Here is a 27,509-nt window from a genome sequence, read left to right as displayed (position 1 = left end):
TTTCAACTTTCTTTTCCATACTAAAAAGAGAATGTTGGAAGAGATTTGAGCTTAACTACACTGGCACTTCTATATCATTTTTATAGCTGATTACTTGATAAATATTGTACCCTTTTCCTTTTCTAGTATGGAATTTGCTCATGAGCATGAAATTTGTAGTTCAATATATATTATCAATAATGTAAATTTTCTCTTCTAAAATGTCCAAACATGAACCTACAGTGGTTTGCAGAGAATAAAATTTTCAGAGAAAAAGTATTATTAAAGAGAAGAATTAAAGCACATATATCAAATCTATGTATTCCTAGTTATGTTGTAAAGAATCATTGACTAAATAAATATGGTGAAATGCCCCAATCTCTAAACTTGTTTTATCAATCACAAAGGGCCTTTGATGGTTATAGCCCATACAATGAAGCTCTGTACCAGTTTCCATTCCCACTCCACACTTGAATCAAATTCAGAAACCATCCTGAGTTCGATGTCATGGCAAAGTCAAAGCAGTCATCGCCCTCCTGGCTGCGTCCTGCCTTCTATTGTGCATCAAATTGAAAATGAAAAGATTAACAAAAGCTTCTTGGACTTTTTTATTAATTGTCACATTATTTTTAGGGTAAAATTTACATAAGATTCTTTGATTAAGTAATTCATCAATTTTTTTCATTCAGAACAAAAATCAAAATCAAATTCGATAATTAATAGTCTTTTTAAATGGATTAGTTAAGTGTATAATCCTTACGGCATGCTTTCAGAATTGCTTCATATATGAAGGAGTTTTTTTTTTTTAATTGAGAGAGGGAGGATTCGAACTTTCCTCTTCAAAAAAGAGAATCATATACTAACTAATGAGTCAAATATTCGTGTGCAAGAAGTCAATTGAGTATAAAGAAAGGTTTCCCTACTGATGCCCCAAACTTGCTATATCGTCTTTATCCCACTCACATTTATTAATTTAGTTATTATGTAATATAAAAGGATACACAAACTTTAACAATTTTTTTCTATTAAAAAATAATTCTACCCTCAAGTTGTAACTTTGAAAAAATTAATAAGTTGAATATCAATTGTGTGTTTATTTAATGAAATAATTAAATAAAATTTTGCCATTTTGCTGAAAGACAATGAAGATTTTATTTAATTAATCGTATAAAAAACAATTTTAACAGAACCGAGGGATCATATTTTTTTTATTTCTTACTTTCGAATTCATTTTTGAAATGATATTCAGGCTTTAAATTGACCTCAAAATTTTAAATTTTCAGCCTCAATTGGAACGTAAATACAGCTAACAAACTTGCCCTCTCCTCTCTTTATTTTTTAATTATTTTTTCAATAGAAAATTGTTCTTAAGACCGTGTGGGTTCAGCGGATAATTAAAGGGCGGCTGCGCGGTCGAATTTTAAGGTTGACTTGTTCTTCATTCCTTAACTTGCGAAGCTTGGCTTTGATTATTTATATCTTGTTTCTTTTATTACAAAAAAAGAAAAAAATCGAGTGTAATTAATTTTTTGTTGGAACAAAACAAGTGTAATTATTTATTTTATGGGACGGTGCCTGCTAGCTGCTAGTTGCAATACAGCTACTTGGAATCAAGTCTAGATTAAATGAAATATTCATCGGTTGTTATCTTAAAATTTCAGGGTAATCTAATTATTAATAGTTTTTTTATTTTTAATTTATTAGATATATATATATATATATAATATTGTCATTATTAAAATTCTTATATGGTGTTATTTTGTTATACCAAAGTCTGATCGTAAGAAATGCATCAATATTCTCTTTTCCTTATTTTTCTTTAAAGATTTTTTTATCCTTTTTCCTTGCCAGTTTGTTAGCAAAAGCATTTTACAGCTTCTATGTGTATATGTATGTTTAGATATTTGAGGAAGCTGAAATTTAAAAATCAAATATTTCATCTAAATTTAGATTTACTTGATTGCACCTAAAATTTCCTATTGTTAGACAATATTATCTCAATGAAGACATTAATTTCATACAAGTTTTCTCTCTTTGGTACCTTATGAAGTAGAGTAAATATATGTTGATATGTTGTTTATCCAATGAGTTAAATATTATTTCACACTAGTCTCCATATATAGTACGATATATAAATAGAATTGCTCAAATTAAGGTGATAGTCTATGATGGACGTCAGCAATTTGAGTTAAAAATACCAACTTGAGAACTTATAACAAGGGAAATTAAAGTATATATTTTATACAATTTTTCCGATTCAACTATGGAATCTAGACATTTTTCATTTGATAAAGTAGCAACTTGTATGACATATATAGTCAAAAATAGGTACGTTGTTGAAAAATTAAAAGGTATACGTAGTGTCAAACTGTTGTTGATTCTTTAATATCTAGTAAACATTATAATAGTATACTAATTATAAATAAGGTTCAATTATCAAGTGTCTATAGACACTTGGTTAAATTGCTATTTTAGAAAATAACTTTTCATTAAATATATATATTTATCTCAAATATTCTTATCTTATATATACATTTCCTTCTATAAATATTCTCTTCCTCCCTTTTTTCTACCATTAATGTAGACTTGAAGCATAAGAAATTATGTGTAGCAAAAACTTGGATGATAAGAGAGATAGATATGGGTTTAAATGGAAATTTAGATGGATTTGGTTAATTTGAATTGTAAACATATATTGAGTTTTATTTGTGCGAAATTTTTTTCGAGATTCAGGTTCTTTATTAATAAAATATAAATTCAAATTCGATTTATACTATAAAAGTTGGTTAAGTGCTTGTTGATGAAATCTAGTTTAATCAGTGGAAAGTCAGCTATATTTCTTTAATCTTACGCATTGCTTAATTGTAGATTCGTTGAGCGATCGGCGGGAAAAGCAGCCAAAATATATACAAGGGGCGGCAGAGGACATGAACAAAGTATATCTAATCCAAGTCAAACGAATAATTAGTTAATTTATATTAACAAACTGCAAGACTTGGCCCCTAGCTAGGTGTCTATTTAAAGAAAGATTTGTTCAGTTGGAAATCGTGTCTTGGGGCATGCAACTGTAACTACGACAGGAGCCAATACTCCAAGCTTAGCAACTATTCTCAGCAGAAAAGCTCAAAAAACTATATGATCATGGCAACTCAGTCAGCTATCAAGCTACCCGTCATTGATCTTTTTGATGACGAGTCCGAGCCTGGTACTGACTCTTGGATCTCCAAATGCGAAGAGGTCCAGCGAGCGTTTGAAGAATATGGATGCTTCTTAGCAACATATGACAAAGTTTCCTTACAGCTTCAGGATGAAGTCTTCGACTCTGTACGAGAATTGTTCCACCTTCCAACAGAAAAGAAGGTTCTGAACACTTCTGATAAACCTTACTTTGGTTACTTCAAGCATCCATCGATTCCTCTTAGTGAAAGCATGGGCATTGATAACCCAACGATTCTTGAAGGAACTCAAAGTTTCACAAACCTCATGTGGCCTAATGGGAACCAAATTTTCTGGTATATATGATCTCTATCTTGTTCACGCCCCATATACTATGCATAATTAAGTAACATTTCCTAATATTTCTCTTTTACATTGTTAGTGAAAGCATATATGCATACGCGAAGCTGGTGTCAGAATTGGACCGAATGGTGAAAACCATGGTGTTTGAAAGCTACGGTGTAAGGAAGTACTACGATTCCCACATCCAATCTACTAACTATCTTCTTCGACTCATCAAATATAGGGTACCCAGGGAGGATGAAAACGACTTTGATGGATGTCCTCACACAGACAAGAGCTTCATGACCATACTTCATGACAATCACATTGCAGGTCTACAGATAAAAGCAAAGGATGGCAACTGGATCGGCGTTGAGCCCTCCGGTTCAATGTTCGTGGTCATGGCTGGCGATGCATTCTTGGTTAGTTAATACTAATACATTTCTATGAAGGTGTTTTCTGTTTTGCGCACGATTAGGTCGCTATATTTACGCTATATTTACCTTTTAGACTTACTCTGATGTTGTTGTTAGGCATGGAGTAATGGAAGAATACAGTCTCCAACCCATCGTGTGATCATGAAAGCTAAAAAGGAAAGATATTGCCTTGCTTTGTTCTCATTTAGCGGAGAGACTATACGAACGCCGGAGGAGCTTGTGGATGAGGCTCATCCATTGCTGTTTAAGCCCTTTGATAATATGGATTTACTCCGCCTCTTTTCCCTTGATGATGTTCACCAACATGCCAGGTCTTTTTCCCAGCCCAAATGCGGAGCCTGACCACGTCCTATTCTTTTTATATACATACTAGTTTCTTTTCCTCAAATAAATGTAAGGGGCAGGCTTGACCAAGTTTTAATTTTTTTTTTTGAAAAGCAACTAAGTTTAATCTTAAAATCTTATGTTTAATTGTTAATGTCTTCACATTATCAGTTACTACTATTTATTTCAGTTTTTAAATGGATTTTTTTCGGTACTATGTAATCTTTTAATTTGTAAATTGTTAATAATTCTTGCCCAAAAAAATTTATTCATAAAGCTATTGATTCATCATATTAAAAAAATAACAAACAACAATTATAAAAATTATTTTAAATATTTATTAATATAAAAATAAAAAACTAAAAATTAATAGAAAATAAAATATCAATCTAACGAAATATAAATTAAAAAAATTAATGTATAAAAAATAAATGCTCAAATCTCACAAATTACTATTTATGGATCATTATTAATAATGAAAAGCCCCAATCGAAATGGGTTTGTCAATGACAAAAGCCTTTGATAGTTATGGCCCATTACTACCAACTACATTGGGCCTATTTCCTTTCACTTCACTCTTCGAACAAATCTCAAATCGTAATCCCGCATAATGACGTGGCGAAAATCCGGTGTAACCACGTCATCGTGTTCGCTCTGTCTTCCCTCTTTATTTCCTTTTCCCTTGAAGGAAAAGCGAACGTGAACAGCACTCATTCAATCACGTTAATGAAATCGTACAGTCCAGATAAGATCACAGGGCACTCATCATTATGGGTCCCACTTTTCCACGTTCCTTTGAAACCAATACTCCCTCCGATTTATGCTCCTCCTCGTTTCAAACTTTTTTTCTCGAACCAGCAAAAAACTATTTTCGTCCTTCATTTTGAAGAAAACCAGAAAAACAGAATCGACGTTAAAGAAAATAAAAGAGCAACTAAAATCAACAGTGATTGATTGATCAGAGAAAAATGTCGTGGCAAACTTACGTTGATGATCACCTGATGTGCGAAATTGACAGCGGTCATCATTTGTCCGCCGCTGCTATCATCGGCCACGATGGCAGTGTTTGGGCCCAGAGCACCTCTTTCCCTCAGGTATTACTGCCTTTCCTTTTTTAAGAATGCTTTACTTTTGTTTGGATCTGTTTGTTTTGGATCAATGATTTAGTTAATTAATCACGTGGATCTGGTTGTTTGTTGTTGATTAATCTATTTTAATACACACATGATTCATCTTATTTGGTTGATTAGATAATGTGATTATACATTGGAAGTTATAAATGAAAAAGTTGGATCTATACTGCTTATGAATTATATATATTATGATGGATTTGATTATTCAATGGTCTGCATTTTTGTTTGATTTCATTTATAAAGAATGTTTATAATCTAAGAAAGTGACGAAAACTTTTTGCTCCATTTCTTTCGTTCGGACGTAAGTTTGTGGAAGTTAGCCCAGAATCTTGACGTGGCATTATCATAATTACGAGTTTTTAGTATATTGAATGACTACTTTGCAAAATTAATATCAACGTAGATTATTTAAATGTATTCTCATGGGATCATAACTTTTGTAATTAATTTGGGATATTTTCATTTTTTGGGGGGGTTTATTTGCAGTTTAAGCCTGAAGAGATTATTGCCATTATGAAAGATTTTGATGAACCTGGGTCTCTTGCACCAAGTGGGCTGCACCTCGGTGGCACTAAGTATATGGTAATCCAGGGAGAGCCTGGAGCCGTGATTCGTGGGAAGAAGGTGAATTATTGCCCTTTTTTTTAACCTTGGTTATCACTGGTTGTTCTATTGAATTGATCTGGATTTAATGTGCATTAAGCTTATATGGTTCTGGTGATTTATCATATGTTATAAGTTTACCTGCAATTCGGAGAATAGAGTGAGCATGCCTCTTTAAACAGTATATACTTACCTTTCTTTGGGATACAGGGAAATGTTTGATACTATTTTAGTTGCTTGCTTGATACACACAATATGAGATCTTTCTCCCTTTCCTCCTTTTTAATAATCAATAAACGCGTTGCTATGGACCTTAGAATATGGCATGCAATAATGATAGAGCTTCACGGGTCTTATCTGTGGGGCCTTGTTCACCATTCAACCATATTCTCCAGCTTTGATTTGGTAGTCCCTTTCAATATTAGTCTCAAGCTCGCTAAACAGCCCAAACACTTGGATGACCAACTGCCTTTAGCTTTACTTTATAGAAAGTTTTATTCCTAAAGCATTTTCACTTATCAATAGATGATCATGCGGGCATTTATCATTATCCTTTATGAGTACATAACAGATAGCTATCTATGCTATGATTGTGTTTTATTAAGTCTAATCCAAAGTGTCCTATCTAATTAGGTTTCATCATGCATCAGGACATCCATCATTTTCTTGTTTGAGTGCACAGAAATGTTCAACTAGCTGTTACTGCTTTTTTAAATGCCTTCTTTTATTAGAATTGCTGAGTACAAGCAAGATGACAGGGACGCGTTGATGAGAAGTTATCTCTAAGTTGCCATTAGTGCCTGCTAATGGCATTGAACTTTTTCAAGTTACAGTTTTTCTGATACTGGTGAGAGCTAAAGAAATTCCTGTTCCTAATTGTTGTCATTGATTTTGCAGGGCGCTGGTGGGATAACTGTGAAGAAAACAGGCCAAGCTCTGATTTTTGGCTTGTATGATGAACCAGTGACCCCAGGACAGTGTAACATGGTTGTTGAGAGGTTGGGGGATTACCTTGTTGATCAGGGTCTGTAGGCCTCAACCCCAGCTTGTTAGTTTCCTATTTTACATTTGGTTTTGGGCTTGCATCTTTCTTCCATGGCCATGGAGTGGCATTGAAGTTTTTGGAGTTGGTGATGATAATAATCATTTGAAGACAAAATGAATTTTTTGGGTTGATAGGTTTTTTTTTCGTTTCATTCCCTTTGTTCCCGTAATTTATGTGTATTCATTCTCCCTGCTGTTTTGACTCCAGTGGGGCTGCTTATTTTGAAGCATTTCTATTACATAATGATATGGTGGAATCTATTGTTTTGAGTTGTTAAAGTTATCATGTTTCACGTTTTGATGATGGAGGATTTCAGGACTGTTACGGGTAAAACTAGAGTTCCTTTCATGATGTCGCCAGCTACCAGTGGCGATTCTTCAATAATTATGCATGTCATGTCACTTGTATAATCTCCGGATTGTTTGTAGCAAAATAAATAAAAGACTCTATCTCACTCAAATTTATCTTTTATTGTAGAAATCGAAGCATCAAATGACTGAATGAATGAAAAATGTTCAACTAGAGATGTTTATAATTGGTATATGATCTTTTTATTTAAAAAGTAAAGTTCGAATTTTTTTTCTCTCAATTATAAAAAAAAAAAAACTAAAAATGTTCTATCCGCTCAAGACGAGTTTGGTTTAATTAAATTATTAATATTAGTATATTATAATTTTTTATTTATTTTTTAAATTTTAAATAATCTTTAAAGAATAAAAACAAAATTTTATTATTTTAATAATAAATAAATGTTTTGTTTTTAAAAACTAAGATTCATTATAAACGTTTTTATGCTCAACTTAAGAAGTTTCTTTTAAAATGTAGTACAAGGTTTTTTTTTTTTGGGCAATACATTAGGAGTATTTTCAAGTTTTATGTAGAGTTAAATTTTTTTTTCAGTTGATCATCTACATAAAATTGGTTTATTCAAGATTTTAGTTTCATAGTATTTTTTCACAAGAACAAAATTATGAGTTTTTAATTTTTAAATCCTATAAAATTTTTTAAGAAAAAAAATTCTCAATCCCTTTTAAGTTGTTACTATAAAAAGAATTCGAATTCTACTCTTTAAAAAAGAAATTCATATACCAATTAGTAAGTTAAATGTTTAAGTGCAAATATATTTAATTTAAACATCTTTTTGTTTTGAATTTATTCTTGTACAAATATAAATTTATGAATGATGAGAATCAATTCCATTATAGACCGACCCGACCCACGGCCACGACCAGGAACTTGGATTGAATATCTATTAGTTTAAAAGGGGCATCATGGTAATTACAGATCAGGGTTTTGCAACTGAAACCCTAATTGGCCTTCTATAAATAAACAGGCAACCTTTGCAGGTAGCCGCTGAGCGTCTGTCATGTTTATGTTCTTCTCTGCTTCTTTTTTTTTGGCTTTTTGCCTTGAGGATTTCATGTAAGGTAGTGGAGTGGGCAGGGATAGTGTGTATCGACGTAGTGCAAAGACGAGTGCACTCTGTTCGAAAGAGTTCCCTGCAAAATTGATATCAAACGGGGAAGATGGGCAGTTGTGCTTCAATCCACCGTTGAATCTTTCAACAATCATCTTCCCCACATTTCATTACTTCTGTTTTCTCTTTATTCCCTGCTCTCTCTTCTTTCTGCGTTTTCGCAGTAACTTTCTTCACTTTTTTCTTAATGTTCCCATTTTAAAAATTTAGAGATTTTTAAAAATCATAATAAATCATTAATATCTGGAATTAACTTGTCCAACGGATTGCAATGCAAATCCAACACACTTTTAATTGGGCTTTCTAAGGAGTTTTTAGCCCAAGCGCCGTGTAGCTCAACAATGAATTACTTTACTTTATTAAATTAATAAATAATAGTAATAGGAAATTTTTAATTAATTCAAATCATTTTAAAATATTTAAAGTTTGTGCTTATGGATGACTCATCCCATGTCCAAATTAGACTCGGTCCATAAATGCATCAAACCTTAGAACAAGAACAGAAAGTTATACTTTTCTAACAAAAGAGAACTAGGTCAAATTTGTCGTCGTATCATGGAATTATAATATTTCAATTTTTGTTGAATATTGTTTTGCGAAATATTTTAATTTTGCTACTTTTTATCTAAAAGTCAAAGAAAAAAAAAGAAATTATAATGAAAAATTTAATAAGAAAATTCAATATTGAGTTTTATGTTGGCAAATTTCATTTTAAGATAAAAAATATATATCAAAAATGAAAATAAAATTTAAAACGTAAATAATGAAAAGAAAACGTAATACATGTATTGTTTTTTTTTAGTTTTTTTTTTATTTTTTGAAAAAAAAAAAGAAAAGAAAAAAATCAAGCAAAGCCAAATTAAGTAATAACTACTAAGTGCTAGAAAAAAAATACATGATTTTTAGTGTAGGGTTTTAGCATTTGGTTTTGCATGTAGATATGTTATTTGACGGATAATATCCATTTGTCTACGTTGTATAACTCAAAAATATTCAAATAGTATGGATAATAATTCAGTATATGTCTAAATAAAAGTGGAAATGTCACTAGATCTAGCAATTTTGAATACGACACGAAAAAAAACACGGGTTAAATAAGTTTTGGATTTAGTTTTAACGTGTTTCATATCTAATCGTGTTTGACACGTTAAAACACAAAAATTTTAATGTCTTAACGTGTTAGAGATGACAAACACGTTTAAAACACATTTAAACACGTTTACTTAATCGTGTTATCGTGTCTAAACGTGTATACGTAATACATTTATTAATCTATTAAAAATTAATAGTTAAAACTTATTTTAATTTAGTAATTTTAAATAATTATTTTAATAAGTTTTTTTTTAATTTTATAAATNTGTTGTTATTATTTTATTTTGTTATAATTATAAATTTTAAATTCAAATAATAAAATTATATTTAATTATAAATATTTTTATTTAATCTTGTTAAATGTGTTATTAATCGTGTTAAATGTGTTATTAATCGTGTCGTGTCATATATTAATATATTTAATTATGTTACACGTGTTTTAAACTTATAAGTATACGTATTTTAAATTTAAAATATGAATATTAAATATATCATATTCGTATTTTATATTTAATCGTATCTGATACGTTAATACAAATTATTAAATCTAAATGTCACGGAATCATCAACTTTGGATTTAGACCCAACAAACGATGTCCAACAACAACGCCTTGCCTTGTTGGACTTTGGTACCATTTCATAATTACGTGTTTCTTTCCATAAAATTCAACCTGTCTCTAATTACGTGGGAATGGATAAGAAGCTGAAATTGAAAGGTTTGGTGGTGGACATCAACATTCAACAACATGCCCCCCCAAGTTCCACCACACGATTTTTCTTTTCTTTTTGGGTATTATCATGTATAATTCATAGCCTTATGCTAATGGATCACCCTCTAACTTGTTCAATCAGCTGCTCATCACCTTCCTCGTAGCTACCTCCCTGCCTATCTTAGCTACTACCCCTTCTCTTTAAGTTTTCAACTTCAACTTACTGAAGAAGAAATGTATTCTTACCCTTTCAATTTATCATATTTTATTGGTCCTTAAGAATTGATAATAGACTAGGTTCCCCAACTAAATAGATTGACCATGCATGCAGCCTTAACAGCTTTACTTTGTTGTGTTTTTTCTCCATTACCATGCATTTACCAATAAAACCTTCCTAATTACCTTTCAAAATTTATCAAGAAAAAAAATGGGGGTTTGAGATATATTTTACATCTTCAGCTAAAATCATATATATAATAATGTCGAATATGATCTCACAAGTTAATAGCCAAAATTAAGAATGTGTGGTAAATACTAGTGTTGTTTTTCCTGCCAAGGGCCATGGAGTTTGAAATTAATTTATTTGAGTCAACATTTGATAAGAATGCTACACCGTATGACATTGAAAGATTAAATAAATAAAAAAATTATAGGAAACTAGTTACAACCATGCACGAAACATGCCATATTAAAAATGAAAAACTGTTGACGAGGAACACAATTGATTCTCTCCAGAAGAAAGGGTTGTTAGGATCTTCGTGCATCATGTGGTTCATAATTTGCTTATACAATTCAGTTTTGACCAATTAATCTCTATGTTCCCTGTTAGGGGACTTTGAAAATTCATATACACTTAATGTGTATCCAATTCTGTCCTTTTGAGATTGACATCAATCGATGGTGCTGTATTATGCCAATTATTCTCAATTAATATTATATACTTTAATTAATTAAATATATCGGTGTCTATATATAGGCAGAGGCCCACCTCCCAAAATTACAAAAATTTATATTTTTTTTTATTTTAAAATTTTATTTTTATTTTTTAAAAATTTTATAATTTCATTCTCTTAAATATTAAATTTTTTATTTTCACCCTTTCAAACTTAAAATCTTGACTCCGTCAAGGTTTATAGTAATGATATTCTATCTACTTTTTGTAAAAGTAGTAACCTCTCTGAAAACATAACATATGACAAAAGCCATAGAAACATTAAAATGAAGAAAAACTATCAATGGAAGGAATTTAAGTGTTTGCTAAATACTCCAATTGATTGGTTTATATATATTATTTAGTATTATTTCTGTTATGCCAAAATTTAGTTCATCCCGTAATTAAAAAGACATAAATCATGTGAGATTTATGTTAATATAATGGATAAGGGATAGCATCTAAATCAATCAAGAATAGAACAATTCCTCATCAATTTAGAAGAAATTGATATAAATAGATAAGGTAAAATTTGATAACCAGATAATTAATGTGTAAGAATTTAAAATAAATTTTTAAATAAAATAAAATAAAATAAAAATATCAAGCGGAGGACGAGAATTACTATTATTCAATTGTTGTATTACTTTAATTATTTAATTTTTTTTATGACAATTAAGGTAGGTGATCCATGTATAATTTTATGTTAATTTAGAATATATAAATCTCAACCCACAAAAATAATGCCTATTATAGGGCCGGCTAATTAATCTAGAAGAACAACAATATAATTGACTAGAGAAACTGCAATAATGTTAAAGAAAAAAAATGGTCTGTGGTCATCAGACGGTGAGTCAGTGAGGATTGGGCATTGAAAGGCAACAAGCTTATCCTCTTATTCCAGTACAAATTCTAGGTCAAGGCATTTAAACCAGAGGAGAAGATAATGTCGAATCTATGGATAAGGTAATCAAAAAAAAAAACACGATGGCAGCATTACTAATGACAAGGACCTATCTAAGCCAACTAGCAAGTGGATGCAATTTTCATTCACCCTACGCCAAGAAACAACATGTGTCTCTTCATCTCCATGGATGAGAATATTAATATAGTGGATCCAAACGTAGGCTAGGATACACGTGTCATATATATGATGGAGATCCCATGTTCCATGCACGGTTTTATTTCCTTAAAAATGACGGAAATTGTGTGCATTTGCTGTCATGGAGACAATATCCTGAAAAAGTAACCAACCTAATCCATGTATCCTTTAATGCATATCAGCATGTGAAGGTTTATTTCTTTGTATATATAAATCTAAATCTTCTTCAGGTTTCAAGTCCTCATGGTTGTATCAAGGACATGCGTTTTCGTGCTTTGTTTCTGAAACTTTCATTTACATTTAGTTGGGAAACTTGTTGTTAATTTTGCCTCCTTCTTTTGTTTCTGCACTTCTCCAAAGAATTTTGATGATGTCAAAAATGGCTCAAGCTGATCTAAAAGGAATGTTTCAAGCTCCGGGTTTTGTTGAGAAGAAGGATAAGCATGACGAGAAACATGGAGATCATTGCTGGATGAACGTGGAAGATGATGATGATGATGATGATGATGATGTTATTACTACAACTTCTGAATCATCCCTGGGAGAATATTCAAGAACTTCTCAGGGATCAACTTCTTGTTCATCAGACTTGGTAGATGATGCATCTTCATCAACTTCAAATTCTTCCACCATTTGTAATGGACCTTTATATGAAATGTCAGAGCTCATGGCCCAACTTCCCATCAAGTAAGTTTGTACTAACATGAAGGATTAATTAGTTTAAGCACTCATAAAGTTAACAGTCATGTTGTGAAGATAGATCTGACCTTCTTTCTTTCTTTCTTTCTTTTTCCTTTTTTAAGATATTTAGGCTTAATTAGTTATGACAAGTTGCAAACATCAAGTTACGCTCCTTGAAACCGTTTAGGAAGCTTTTCCCGCAGCCTGCCTTCTCTTTGATATATGTATATATATTTCTTCATTTTTCACATTGAATCAAAGATATATAAGTCTGAAAAAGTAGATCAATTCATGCTAAAATGTTTTCCATGTTTGTGTACTGCAGGAGAGGACTTTCCAAGTACTTTCAAGGCAAGTCCCAGTCATTTACATCCCTCTCAAGCGTAAAAAGCCTAGAAGACCTTGCAAAGAAAGAAACTCCTTACAGAAAGAAAATGAAGGCATGTAAAAGCTATGGGGGTGGCTTGGATACGCATAAATTTTACCCTCTTCCCAGGGCCACCATATCAAAGAAAGTCTCGAGAAATTCCCTGTCCTTATCTTTTCCAGGAAGAAGAAGCAGTTTTTTAAGCGGCAGGCCTCCTCCAATTCCTGTACAAAAGAACTTTTCATCTGTATAGGCCTTTATCAAGTTGCATGATTCATTGCAACACGGAATTTTTTTTTCCCCTCCTTGTAGATATTATAAAGAATTTGCGCACATGGTTTGCTCATTATCAAATCTATGGTCAAAACTTTATTATTTTTTTTAATGGAAAGTTAAAAGGCCAAATTTTAATTAATTTGTGGGTTCTAATATAAATCTCATTTTGATCCATTACTAATCCATGAACATGAAGGTTTTATGTACTTATGGTTAATTACTGAATTAATTATATATGTCTTATTTACAAAATTAATCAGCCTCCTCCACTCCTTTTATTTAAACAGGTAATCATATCTACTATTTAATCCTGCAGGATGCTAATTAAAGAAGTTTACAGCACTATATATAGTGCAGATAAGGGTATAGTAGCTTAATTAATTATTGTAGGTTAATCTTTTGGGCTGAACCAAGAGTATAATATTCTTGTACTCATCTGTAAACCCTATCCATAATTGATCAATCTGTTGGCTCAATGCTTCATTAGCTTGGGTTTCAGTTATGGAATGTGTCAAAATAAGAAATTAAAAAAATAATTAAAGCCTATATAGTAGACATTAATTTCTGCACCTCAATTTACAGTTTGATTCCAGACTTCTTTTCTTGTATGAAATTTGGTGGTTTATTTACAAGATTTCTCTTTGATCCTTAGGTGTAATTGTAATGTGGTGGTGTCTTGATGCTGGTTTCAATGCGGACAACATGTGGTGGCGGGGTGACAGTGGCCACCCCTCAAATTTTAATTTTCCTTCTGTTTTTTTCATCTACTCTGGACATGAAATTTGCAATGCTGGAAAGTGGGAGGTCAGGCATTTATATATGTCATCAAGCAGAATTCCCCAACTTATATGAGCTTGAATCCTCGTGCATGTGCTCGTAGCATTTCTGCATAAAATTACCTCCAATTATTAGTTGGAAGGTAAACCCAGGGTCTTTAGAAGTTTAGCTGCCTAAATCAGCACCATATGTCATCTGCCTGGAAACCATGTTTTGAGTAGCATTCTGACTGGCTCCTTGTTGCCATCATGCTATCTAGGAGACTAGGACTTGTCCTTTTGCTAAGTGTCAACTGTCCTCGTTATGTGGCCAAGGCAATAACCCAACTGTGGCCACCTAAGCTCCAAAAGAAGGTCTCCACTCCACTTAAATACTTATTAGCAAACAAAAGTAGTTCTTTCTAATTATGGATTGAAAATGTCACCGTTCAACTCTTATAATTGCATCCTGCAATAATACTGCAAAATGTACACACTTAATAAGCATATATAGAAACCAAATTATAGGTTAGATTCATTACTTCTTCAGTGTCATGAACACCTGAAATGTTTTTTTTTTCCTTCAAATCATAGCTAAAGGAATATTCTTACATAGTCCCCCGATGATCTTGTCTTTTTTGAAGCATATTAAAGTCCCACACTCAATCTTGAAAAAAAATTAAGATTAGAATCTCCTTTTGCAATATCAAAAGAAGAAAAATCTTTATTTATAGCATTATCAATACAGCATGCCACCACTACACCACTCTTTTCAACATTATCTTCTTCAACTGGAATCCACTTCGAAGTCAGAACTACAACTTATCTTTAACACTACTGCTGCATTGACGCCCAAAGATAAATTATCACAAGAGTATAATATGTAAAACCGTACTATATGTTGATGAAATTAAGAAGGATAAGAAACATAAAGATGATAACGATGGCAAAGCGATTGTTAAAACAAAAAAGCAACCGATAATTAGTATTACAATGATCAGTTCCTAGAGATTAGAATACAACGGATCTACAGTGAGAAGGCACTAGAGATCACATCCAAATTCTACAATAGTTTCTTTGGAAAGGGCCTGCAACATGAAACAACAGAGATGCTGTTTGTGATATCAAGATCAAAAATATCATGGAGATGCAACTAAACGATTGCGGATTCTGGCTGATCGCCTCAGTGGAGTTGTGACCACGTTCCTCCCTTCTCCATCCGGTCCTGCCTGCTGCAACACAAACATAACAAAGTTCCAAAAAGCTTAAACGAAGGTGTTTTCATAAAATAGTCCCTCAATGCATGTTATGCACATATAATTGCTTCTAAAGGACAATACAAGATAGTATAAGCAATCAGCAACTGCGTCCTAAATGCTGCAACACAAACATAACAAAGTTCCAAAAAGCTTAAACGAAGGTGTTTTCATAAAATAGTCCCTAAATGCATGTTAAGCACATATAATTGCTTCTAAAGGACAATACAAGATAGTATAAGCAATCAGCAACTGCGGTCCTAAATGGCTAAATGAGTGTCTCGCAGTGGTAAGATAATCATGCACTTTGTAAACATGGAATTATCTGTCAGAGCCTAACTAAAATAAATCTGAAACCGAATCTAATATACGAATTAGACAAAAGGTGATTCTGGTTTCAAACTATGATCATCCATGATAAGGAAAACAGTCTCAGAGATAAGAATGCTAAATATAGTTGAATGAAAATAGAGGAAAAAGCTTACCATGTCATTGTTTGCGAACTCTTTCCTCAAAATTTTCTTCTTGACAGCCAATCTTTCAGATAAAATGGAATTCACGGTAGAGAAATCTGAGAAATCTTGTTGATCCTGAACCGGAGCTGAATAAGCCTTGCTCCCAAAACCCTTTTCCAGAAAATCAGAATAGTTGCTCACTTCATCTTTCATTGTGCTTTTTATTGCACGACTCTTAAGAGAGCTGCTAATTGATCCCACGTCAAATTCACCAAGCAACTCAACTGAAGGTGCTCGGCTTTGGCAAGATTCTTTAATATCTTTGTCCGTGGAGTTAATCGAAGGCATGGTACTCATAAAAGAGTCGAAATGCCTTTTATGCTCCTCTCTCTCAGCAGAAAGCACCGAACTTGGTTTCTCCTTCACAACAGGTTTGCTAGAATGCTTATCCACCAGAGAAGAATGCTTTGATGCAATTCCCTTTCTCCTAATATTAGATCCCAATACCAAAGATGCAACGATCGCAGCACATGTTAAAACCCCAAACATAACCTTGAGAAGTACTTCAGTTCCAATCTGCTGGCACCCCTTCAGTGGGTTGACTTCTTCAAAATTGAGACTCCAAAAAGCACTAGATTTGCCCGACCTCTCTAGCATAGTAACTTCGCTTTGTAAAATATTGCCTTGAACCATATCGTCATCTCTGGCTTCATTGTGAATTTCTTCACTTACCTCCTTTGCAGCCACCCTTTCTTTCTCAGAAGAGTCTGTTGTATGAGATGCAGGTTCCTGGTGATCAGTCCCTTCAGACAAGAAACCTTGTATGGATTCAATCTCCCCAGCAGTTTCTTGTCCCAGCAGTTTAATATCCCCAACCATCTTATCAGAAACTTCTCCTGTTTCCACCAATTCCTCTTCAATTACGTCTTCACTTTCTCCATTTTCTTTTACACTTTCAACCTTCTCTACATCTTCAATCTGTTCCCCAGTTTCTTCTGTCTCCTGCAACTCAATATTCTCAACAACCTGGTCAGAAACTTCTTTTGTTTCCGCCAATTCATCTTCAATTTTATTTTCACTTTCTCCATTTTTCTTCAAATATTCAACCTTCTCTACATCTTTAATCAATTTGTCCTGAACAAACTGGTCAGAAACATCTGCTCCTTTAACGAATTCTTCTTCACATGCATGTTCACTTTTCCCATCTTTCTTTACTTCTTCAACCATCTCTACATATTCAACATAATTTCCATCCTCTAGCTCCAAGCTAACTATTTCTCCCAAGTTAACATTTTCGACCATCTCTTTCTGAATCCCTTCATCTACAATAGCTTGGTTTAAGCCCAATAAACCCAATTGGTCTTGTTTTCCATCCAAGAACTTATGTCCAACCTCAACACTCTCAACAATTCCATACGAGTGATTATGGATCTTCTTATTACAAAGTGGAAGGCCCTCAAAAGCTTGTGAAGGGGTTGGAGAATTCATGGAAGAAATATATGATGTAGTTAGTAGTAATACAACCAACAAAAGCATATATTTCAACGCCCCTCTCAAACTCCATCCTAATTCTTCCTCTGACTCTTCATCACTTTCAATATCAAACTCTTCATCTTCTTGCTCTGAAAGACTCCCGTCACTAGAAACACTATCAGCTTTATCACCGGAATCTTTCTTGGAACCAAAAGAAGAAGTGCTGCTGACACTCAACTCATCATCTTCTTTGTCCTCCATTCTCAGGCGTAAAAAGATCTCATTTCGCCTAGTAGGATTATACCTTAGGAATTGAGGCCTTGGAGAAAGGTAATTGGTTAATGGATCATAAGGCCTTGGTGAAGGTGTCTCATCCCTGGAACTGTATGATAACGGTGTCTTCTGAGAGGAAGTTTCCTTGGAATTAGCTTTAGGATCAAGATTTGGGGAATTCTTCTGTGACGCTTTTGGAATGGTCTTAGGTGAGGCTTTTGAATCAAGATTTGGGGTTTTTGAAAGATAAGTACTAGAGAAATTTGATCCTGGGGATTCATTTCTTTCAGCTAAGATTTTCCTTCTTGGAAAAGTGGCCTTTGAAGCTGCAGAAACGGTAGGTGACATGAAATTCTTCACGGTTTCTTTCTTCGGGTTTTGCAGATTCAAACCCAATTCCTGATTGCTTCTATCATTCTCATCTGAACCTATTAAAAACCCCAACATAAAAATTAAAACAATAAACCAAATACGAAGTCAAAGATTCTAACTTCCTGAGCCTGAGGGTAAAGAAAAAAACAAGAAGCAGATAAAGAAGTAGAAAGAAAGGGGAAAGTTTACCTTTGGGAGATGCAGACGATTTGATGGGAGGAGTTGAAAATGAGACTTTTTTGTCAGACCCTTTCATTTGTGTAACCTTTTTCTTTTCTTTTTCTCTTTACGTTTTGATCGAAAACGTTTTTCTTCGAACTTTTTCTCTTTTGCTGTGACTCTGAAGAAAGAAGAAAACTGAAATCAGGTGACCGTTGGGAAGTAAATGTATTATTTTGTATTTAATTATGTATTTGAAAATTTGAAATCCCAGTGTCCATTTAACGGTTGAAAGAGCTGTCCGTTTCATAACTATTTAATAGAGGTCCACGTTTTAGCTTTCAAACAAAAATTAGTGTTCTGGATCCTGACCCATCTTAATTGCGCTTGATTTTCAGGGCCCATCATAATTGGGCTTAACAATGACTTTAATCATGGGATATTGTTAATAATTTCTTATTATTTCTTTAAAAGCTATCATATGGGCTGTTAACAAGTAAGTTGTGTAGCTACAAAAAAAAAAAAAAAAAGAAGAAGCAAAGTTGAAGAAAAGCATTGTTATGTTTGGTAATGGTGATATACGAGGACCTTAATTTAGTTCATATTCAATACCCCATTGAAAAAAAAAATCAAGCTTATTTTATTTCAAATAAAAAGAGAATGTAGCTTATTGTAAGACCAATCCAATAAATTTCAGATGTCATGCAAATTTTTTTTATGTAAACCTTGGAAGTGAAATATATAATGTAAGATGGTTATTATTGGTTTGGAAAGATTTGTCTGGAAAACACAAGGGAAGAGAAAAGAAGGATGTCAACAAATCCAGTAAGCTGAGACGAAGACCCTTTAGTCTGACAAAATCCAAAAACTGGCCCATGCAGGTCTCGAACCTGCGACCTTCGCGTTATTAGCACGACGCTCTAACCAACTGAGCTAATAGGCCTCAATGTTTGGTGTAATATGTTTGAAGCCTTTGCATTTTATATATTCCACCAATCTTTTTGAAGTTTTAATATGAGAAATTCTCTTAAAGAGAAAAGGCTTGTATGGGATGAGTGAAAATTTAAATAAAATTTTACATTTTTTTGGAAAACTCTTTTTTCGATAAGCATTTCCTCTTTCTCTCACACACACACACACACACATATATATATATATATATATATATATATNTTCTTCTCTCACACACACACACACACACATATATATATATATATATATATATATATGATGTAATGGGGTTTGTTGCCCAAAAATGAATGGGAAAAGTTCAATTTTGTATTAAATTTACACTAATTACAAGTAAAGCTTCCCTGATGTTTTGTTGTAGCCAATGTTCTATACGCATTTACAATCTTTGTATCATGTAAAACTTCACTTGAACCAAAAATCCAATTAAAGACTCTTCTCTTGTTTTAATGATATTATGAGATTAAATTGACTAATAAATTGAAAAAAATTCAAACCCAAAACCTTTGACAAAACAAAAGAAACTTAACATCTTAACAAAATGCCAAAGTAAGATGGTTATAATAACAACTAAGTTTCGAAATAGTGCTTGCCACATGATTAGAGGGAACCAACCATAAGCTGTAAACCATAATTTAGCCCATCAACTAATGTTATTGCCTTTAACACCCTAATGGAAATGCCCAAAACCACATTCCGAGACAGTCAATGAAGAACTTTTTTGTTTTTGTGTTAGATTTGTTTGAATTTTTAAATCCAAAGACCCAATAATCACATCGAAATGGTACCAAATGGATAGCTAGGAATTCGTACGAATTAAATGCCAAAAATAAAAATAAAATAGAGCAAACAGCTTTCAAATTTGGTGTTAAACTAATCACCCCCAAACCCTTTTTCAAAATCCAAAGCTTTCAAACTACGAAGCAGTGGGAAATTATCTTATATAATTAATTAGCATTAGTTAATCAGAAATTGTGCTAATCAATGCATTAAGAAATGGGTTTCAGAAATATTGAACATTCTTTATGTTTGATAAGAGACTAAGATGACGAAAGCAGTAGCCGCTTAACCAAACACATTCCAGCTACATGTTCTCGTACGAAGAGCTCCCAATAAAACAAGTCTGTAAAGACCTGAAATTTTTTCAGTGCTTGAATCAGACGAGACATACTTGTTAATTAAGCTTTAATCTTGTTAATTAATCTAGTCATTGGCAACGTCTTTTTCTTCCTTTCAAACATAAAAAGGGCGGTTTTTGTCATTTCCAGCTGTGTTCTTAATGATCAATTCAATTCAATTCAATTCGAACTTTTCTTAACAATTTTGGTTTCAGAATTAAGAGATATTTTATTCTTAATTTTTGAAATTTCTATTGTAATTTCTGTCTTTAAATTCAGAATATTAAACCCATTTCATATTTTTTTAATTTATCAACGAACAAGGTAATCGTTAGTTTTAAAATAAAGTAATACAAATGGTGTATATAGAAGACGGCCATCAACGTAAATTAAGGATCCGTGAGGCTATTAATTATGTTGCCGTTGTAGCCAAGAGAGGCGTGTTTCTTTTTCTTGCTGATGCCAAAACATTTGGGATACACAAGTGGCTCCATTTAAAAGCAAAACATTACCTTTTGTGACAACTTTGCTTTTAATTATGTTGTCTGTCTCTTGTAAGTTGTAACACCGTATAATAATAATAGCATGTAGGAAAAAAGATGTAACAATTTCTGGCAAGCTGTTCTGTCACTTGTTGGACGTTTCATTATATGTGTCAAATAGAAGAGTTGAGCTAACAATAAATGCACAAATTTAATACAATGTAGAGTCTAAGAGACGGTATCGCTTTCAATTATGGGATGCACAAAAGCCTATCTCTATATACCTATTTATTATATGCAATTTTTGAAAGGGAAATGATTAACAAAAACCTATCTCTATAGTAGTTTGAATAATTAATTCAAATAAAATGTATATAAAAAAACTTTATTCTTAAAGTTTATACTTTTTATTTGGGTCAAAATCGAAGCTTGATCCCATTCTATATCAGACTTAGTTTCTTTATCATAATTTCGGTAAATTTAATTCTGATATTTCTATCAAATGGTAGATTGAGAATAATAGTTAATGATTCACATATTTAACCGTTAATTCTGATACTTCGCATAATACATGTGAACTTTTTTGCTAATTAGTTGCATATTTTGGACGTTCTAAAACATCAAACTTTTTTTCTTTCAATAAATTACATATTTTGAATTAATTTTTATTTATAAATTATTATAATTATGATCAATCAAGAGAAGTCAAAATAGTTAGTGATCAACAAATTTAGTCGAATATTTACACTTTCAACAATTAATGAAAATTATCAAAATTAAATTCATTGAAATTATGATATAGAAACAAAACCTTTAATTCTTCAAATTTTAAACCATTTAACACAATGGTTTCAGAAGTACAATGGAGCCATTTGATTTCAAGTTTCATGACGAAGTATATTAATGGGAAGAGCTGAAGGGGAGTGAAAAGAACAGAGAACGTACCCTGTGGGATCATAATTATCATTGAGGACAGAAACTGAAGACCTCATCCAGTTATCCTTGCGCTACACGACGATATGTCCCAACTCAACAGATTACTACTTTTAATTTTACGTATGGCAGGACGCAGGAGGGAAGACAATGATGTAGTCCAGAGACAAATTCAACCTACTGGAGTTGCCCTCTCTAGCCTTTTTACTAGGAGGAGCAGGAGCATGTGAAGCAAAATCATAGGATGATGCAAGCCTCCCAGTTCCAACCCACGAATTTTAAAGACAAAGAAAGGTATGAAATTCTCTCCACAAGTTCCAACTCCCAACCACATCAAACAAACACACCATCAAAATCCAACTCTAATCAGAAAATTTTTTGATCCGCGGTCAGTGCTCGTGAAAGAAACATGATTACTGACCAATGGGTACTCATTCTTTGATTAAACATGGTGTTTTGAATTTAATAGGCCATATATTTGATATTATATTGCACTTGCGTTGTTGAACAAGAGAAAGATTATCATGGAGCTAAAGCATGAGAATAAACATGAAAAGTTATAGTAAACCTGTAGAATATTTCAGCTGGTGCAGGGCAGGGCGCAGGTTGTATGTTAGTATATATATTAGTACTATATATGATAGGGCTTGCCATAAGAGATTGATATTTGAGACTGAATATCAATATGGGACCAATTTGAAATTCTCGAGTTTCATGTTCCAACTAGTTCAAGGTGTAATAACTTTAATTGGAGCGATGCTATTTTATCTTGACTTTCCACCATCAAACTATTCACATATATGATAAAATTTTAATAAATAACAATTTCATTAAGTAGTTGTTTTTTGTGAGTTTACTTAAATATTTTCTATCATTATAAGTCATACGTCATAATATATTAATAGTCTCATGGATTCAACGAAAAGGTATTAATCTCACATTATAAAAGAAGTCATGAGTCTTATATTAAAAAAAATATCATAAATCTCACATGATTAATATATTAAAATAAAATTAAATCTTTAAAATTTATATTATTTTCAACTTATGAAATGCTTTTCTTAAGATAATAAACCCAACAAGTTAAAACGGTTAATACCTAACACATTGGTTGAAAGCTAATAGTAGGATTCAAAGCCAACGCAAACACGCAGGCAGGCAAGGCTTGCCCTACCTTATCTTTCTTTCAACTCATTGAGCAGAGCTTTAAAAATTGTCCTGCTCATAATGACAGCAGTGCAGTTCATCGCCTACCTAAACCGGGCTCCCGTAAGTCCAACTGTGAATGCCAAATTTAGAACCATCGAGGAAGCTTTAAATCTTTTCTTAAGTAATACTATAATTCAAAATATTAATAGTGTTATCAATTCTGGCTTTATTTCAGCTACTTTTTGACCTTTCATTTTCTCCATTCCATCTAAACATGGTTCCCCAGATTTTGGCAGTTTACAAAGAAATTTCCAACTGTCATCTAGATTCTAGAATAAGGCATGATTGAATAAAAACTCTTTGAAAGAATTTACACAAGCGCTCTGTTCTATCCTATGGCTTGTTCATAACAAAGTGGAAAACACTAGAGAAGTTGTATTGGTTCAACTTCTACAGTTCTCTATCCAAATCCTCCTAATTTTCTTAGCAAACAAATTAAGAGGACATATGAAACTTGAACACAACTCAAAAATCTAAAGCTTCTTCAACTTGGTAACATGACTTGTTCATTCTAACTCCACTCATGCTGTTCCTTGCAGCCATTATTTCATTGAGCGAAAGCCTCTTCTTTACTCCTGGCTCTGGCCTTTGCTTTGGGGCACTGTGAGATCTTAACTTGGCCTTGAAGGATTGTGTGTTTGCCATATAGTTAGGGAAGTTGGAATAAGGCCTAAAATACCCGTCGCCACACACGCTTTTAGCCGGTGTAGTAGGAGCATTGGACATTGCAGTATTAGCAAAACGAGGAGTGCTATGAGCAGTAGAGAACCTACATTCATCCCCAGTGAAGCACCATTCAAAATCATGAAGATTTTGGCAATTGGGTACCGATGCTCGAGCTGGAACTGGACATGGAAGAGGTGATGAGATTATCTGGTAAGGCAAGTCATCCCCACAATCTGATAACGCAGTATTGTGCCGGCGGGACCTTGACCTGGTCTTGAATGTATCAATTTCAACTATTTTGGGGCTTTCGTCGTAAGCACTGATTTCAATTGATGCAGATAGTCTTTTGCTGTGAATTGCGCTTCTTGGATCATCAAATCTTTCCTGAAAATGAGAGATAAAAACATCAATGAAATCAGCTGATTAATTAGGAAAGTTGCATAATATACTGTAGATTAGAGAATGTGCTGGCAACGGGACTTACAATGGATTTCCGGGGCCTGTTTTCAGGATAATACCTATTCTCCTTGTTGAAGGAGCGACGTAATCGCTGAGATCGAACTGCTGCTTGTGCTCTAATAAGAGCTTGCATGCTACGCAGAGTTGCGGTAGCCCTCTTTCTTACAAGATAGCCTCTAACAAGAGCCTGTAACCTAACCAGTCCTTTCAGAGCTCTAAGTGCTTTCCTGGCCTGAAAGTATAACCAAATTAGTTTCAACAAAGGCTTCAAGAGGGAAAACGATTGCAGCTCTTTCTTTTTCATTTTCTTTTTTTTATTTATTTAGATTTTTGGAAAAGTCAAATAATTGGCCAAAGGGCCCCCAAAAGTCAGCAACTTTAATGTGGCGCTTGCAGAACCAAAAACAGGCAAAAACCAAAATTCAACGCCTGGCTTAGACAAACGATACCCAGTTCTTCAACAAAAAAACAAAGCTTTTAAAATTCAAAAATTCAAATCCATGGAAAAAGAAAAGATTTTTGGGCCATAGTCAAAAAGAGAGTTGGAAAACATAGGTAGCACAAGTACCGTTACATTGAGCAAAGAAAACACACCTACTGTTTCATTAGCTTTGAGTCTTAATACTGTCTTCAGCTTTTGAGCAGCAGATTACATTGAGCAAAGAAAACACACCTACTGTTTCATTAGCTTTGAGTCTTAATTCTGTCTTCAGCTTTTGAGCAGCAGACATAAAAGTAATCCAATACACCAAGCTTGGGTAGTGTTAAGAAAAGAACTATAGGTACAAATTAATGCTGATTGATTCCCATGTCCCAACAGGAAAACAAAAATGTACTGTTTCCATTACCGTTTGAATCTACCTTCCCAAAACTTTTTAGAGCAGACAGACAAACAAGTAAGAAACAAGAAAGACAACTCCATAATACGGACCGAAAAGTAGATAAATCAATAACCAAAAGAAATGGATAAAACCAATGTCAAAATATCCACTTACCAAATAGCCTCTGAAGACCGTTTGAATTTTCACAGCTGCCCACCTCTCCCTCCCTCCACCAAACAATGTACCTCTTCCATTGCTGGTCAGCCTCACCACTGCCACCGCCGCCTGTGCGGCTGCCACGGCTGCATCAGCTGCGGCTGCTGTAGCAGCAGCCACTGCAATTGCATGCTTCTTCTGCTCCTTCTCACTCTCCGCAATGTAGGATCTGAGCCAAGCAGCATCGTTCGCCGGAATACTCCTTGTAATACTCAATGGAATCTGAGAAATTGCATTAGCATCCTTCCCCGACTTGGCAAAACTCCATCTTTTCTTTTCTTTCTTGTCACATAAAACTGAATTTGAATGCCCTATCTGGTCTCTGTCTTTGTCTTTCTCTTTTTTCATGCCCAACAGCCCCTTCAGCCACCTTGTAGCCCTCCCCATCTCTTGAGGATCGAAACCAAGGAAGGGAAAAGTAGTTGTAGTAGTAGTAACAACAAAAGTAATCCTAAATAGAGAAACAAAACAAGCGGAGTTTGTTAGAAAAAGGACCGCAAAAGAAGCTTCGTTTTACTCCTTTCTCTCTCGCACTTTCCCTGGAATTTGAAGTAACAAAACAAGAGAGAATAACAAGTAGCTAGCCAGGAAATCTTTATAGAGAGAAACACAAATGTCAAAGCACTGAATCGAAGACCCCTTCCAACCCCAATGGTTTTTAGCAATAAAAAGTATAGCAGTAACAAAGCTTTCAAAAAGAGAAAGTGGAATCCGAGAAAAACTAGAGAGAGAAACAAAGTGGGGATTGAGTTTATTGAGAGAACAAAAAAAAAGGGTGTCTGCAAGATCTCTAGAATCTTTACAGGTTGCAAGTAGAGAAGTGATGAGAACAGAGTGGAGGAAAAACATTAACTAAAAAAAGGGCATCAAAATATATGGATAAAGCTTGGATTTTCTTTGGTGTGTTCTTTTGAAAAGAAAATCTGACACAACCTCGTGAAGAACTGCATTACAAGACAAACAACGATGTCACAGAAAGATACAGATAACATGATTATGTTATTACGAAAACTATATGTTTCAAATAAAACTCAGTATGCCAAAACAAAGAATTACAGACAAATCATAAAAAGGTAAAAAGCTGTAGTAATAATAATCACACAGAGAAGAAGAAACTCACCCCTCACCTTCTCAAAATTCAAAAGAAGCGCCGGTTTCTGTCTCTCTCTCAAGTCTCAAACTTTTTCCAAGGCTTTCTCTCTCCCACTTTGTGGAGCTATGTGTACCAATCGTGTACAAAATGAAAGCTACACCCCGTGAAAACAAATACTAACAATATTTTATAGCAATCTTATACCCTTTATTTTATGAAACCGAAGGAAGAAAATCTGATTGCCATTTTTGCACAAAACCACACAAAGGGTACAACTTTTCTTGCCACTGATCAGGATCAGGGCAATAAAGCAAAAGGGTTGGTTTTTGCAGCTACTACTACTCTTTTGTCTATAAAGAGTCCAAAAAGAAAAAAGGGAAATGAAGGCTGAAACTTCTTCTCTTTTTGCTTGTTTAGGTTGAGAAGAAAGATATTTCAGTTTCCGTATCTTCTTTTCTGTAATGATTTGTGGCTCAGTATCTCTCTGCCATCGATTCTGCAGAAGATCTCTCTTTTCTCTCAGTTTGAAAAGGGTGTTTTAGCAAATGAGGGTGTAGTGGTGCAGATTTTGAATCTGTTTTTGGTAAATTATGGCAGTGAGGCCAATAAATAAGAAAGAGAGAGAGAGAGAGAGAGGAGGATATCTCTTTAGTTATAAACAATTACTTGAATGTTATTATTTTATTTAATTTTCCATGATTCTTTGGGATACAAATGAATACTTCACCAATTATGTAGGAGGATAAAAATGGTATCCTTTTATTAGCTAGGTATTCACACTTGACAGTGGTGAATTAAAATCAAAAATAAGTTTTTTTAAACTGTTGGATTTTTAAATTTTGAATGGAGATCTAAATCTGAGCTTCTGCTGCCAATTTAATTGAAAATTACAGGGGTGAATATCATTTTCAAAGCGACTTGGCCTGGATGTTTTGACTAGTATGTTGAGCAACTCTCTGGGATGATGTTGATAGAAAGGAAAGTCTCTAAGTACCATAATAATAATAATAATAGCATTAATTCTTGCAGTCTGGACCCATTTTCAATTTTCATGGACTCAAAGTAGGAATCTGAAGAAGAAAAGAAAAACATTGTTGATATTTTTTGAACTAGTCATGAGTATCTGAACCAAGGTCATGCGTTCA

At 33.4% G+C, this 27,509-nt stretch overlaps 5 protein-coding genes and 1 non-coding gene across 8 annotated transcripts; 3 read left to right on the top strand and 3 right to left on the bottom strand.

Moving 5' to 3' along the window:
* Positions 3,121 to 4,256, top strand: LOC108662448 (2-oxoglutarate-dependent dioxygenase AOP2-like). The gene is made up of 3 exons (XM_018122821.1): positions 3,121 to 3,491; positions 3,578 to 3,899; positions 4,011 to 4,256. The coding sequence occupies exons 1-3, from the start codon at positions 3,121 to 3,123 to the stop codon at positions 4,254 to 4,256; spliced, it is 939 nt and encodes a 312-aa protein (XP_017978310.1).
* On the top strand, positions 5,053 to 7,320 carry LOC18596036 (profilin-3). Its single transcript, XM_007024272.2, has 3 exons — positions 5,053 to 5,332; positions 5,858 to 5,995; positions 6,872 to 7,320. The coding sequence occupies exons 1-3, from the start codon at positions 5,207 to 5,209 to the stop codon at positions 7,004 to 7,006; spliced, it is 399 nt and encodes a 132-aa protein (XP_007024334.1). The 5' UTR covers positions 5,053 to 5,206; the 3' UTR covers positions 7,007 to 7,320.
* Positions 12,448 to 13,794, top strand: LOC18596034. Its single transcript, XM_007024270.2, has 2 exons — positions 12,448 to 13,018; positions 13,338 to 13,794. Exons 1-2 carry the CDS (start codon positions 12,699 to 12,701, stop codon positions 13,630 to 13,632), a joined length of 615 nt encoding a protein of 204 aa, XP_007024332.2. The 5' UTR covers positions 12,448 to 12,698; the 3' UTR covers positions 13,633 to 13,794.
* Positions 15,288 to 18,607, bottom strand: LOC18596032. 2 transcript variants are annotated; one of them, XM_007024266.2, is made up of 3 exons: positions 18,429 to 18,606; positions 16,152 to 18,295; positions 15,288 to 15,642 (listed from the first exon to the last, which is right to left on the bottom strand). In XM_007024266.2, the coding sequence occupies exons 1-3, from the start codon at positions 18,493 to 18,495 to the stop codon at positions 15,550 to 15,552; spliced, it is 2,304 nt and encodes a 767-aa protein (XP_007024328.2). In that variant the 5' UTR covers positions 18,496 to 18,606; the 3' UTR covers positions 15,288 to 15,549. The 2 variants fall into 2 exon arrangements, with proteins under 2 accessions (XP_007024328.2, XP_007024329.2); XM_007024267.2 differs by having other exon boundaries at positions 15,473 to 15,639; positions 18,429 to 18,607.
* TRNAI-AAU lies at positions 19,268 to 19,341 on the bottom strand. Its single transcript has one exon. It is a non-coding gene; the product is annotated as a tRNA-Ile (tRNA).
* Positions 23,256 to 26,936, bottom strand: LOC18596031 (protein IQ-DOMAIN 14). 2 transcript variants are annotated; one of them, XM_018122605.1, is made up of 4 exons: positions 26,392 to 26,936; positions 25,230 to 25,722; positions 24,260 to 24,466; positions 23,256 to 24,159 (listed from the first exon to the last, which is right to left on the bottom strand). In XM_018122605.1, the coding sequence occupies exons 2-4, from the start codon at positions 25,656 to 25,658 to the stop codon at positions 23,575 to 23,577; spliced, it is 1,221 nt and encodes a 406-aa protein (XP_017978094.1). In that variant the 5' UTR covers positions 25,659 to 25,722; positions 26,392 to 26,936; the 3' UTR covers positions 23,256 to 23,574. The 2 variants fall into 2 exon arrangements, with proteins under 2 accessions (XP_017978094.1, XP_017978093.1); XM_018122604.1 differs by having other exon boundaries at positions 26,399 to 26,936.

Source organism: Theobroma cacao, chromosome 6, assembly GCF_000208745.1.
Source record: "Theobroma cacao cultivar B97-61/B2 chromosome 6, Criollo_cocoa_genome_V2, whole genome shotgun sequence".
Taxonomy (NCBI): domain Eukaryota; kingdom Viridiplantae; phylum Streptophyta; class Magnoliopsida; order Malvales; family Malvaceae; genus Theobroma; species Theobroma cacao.
This window is presented reverse-complemented; position numbering and strand designations above follow the sequence as displayed.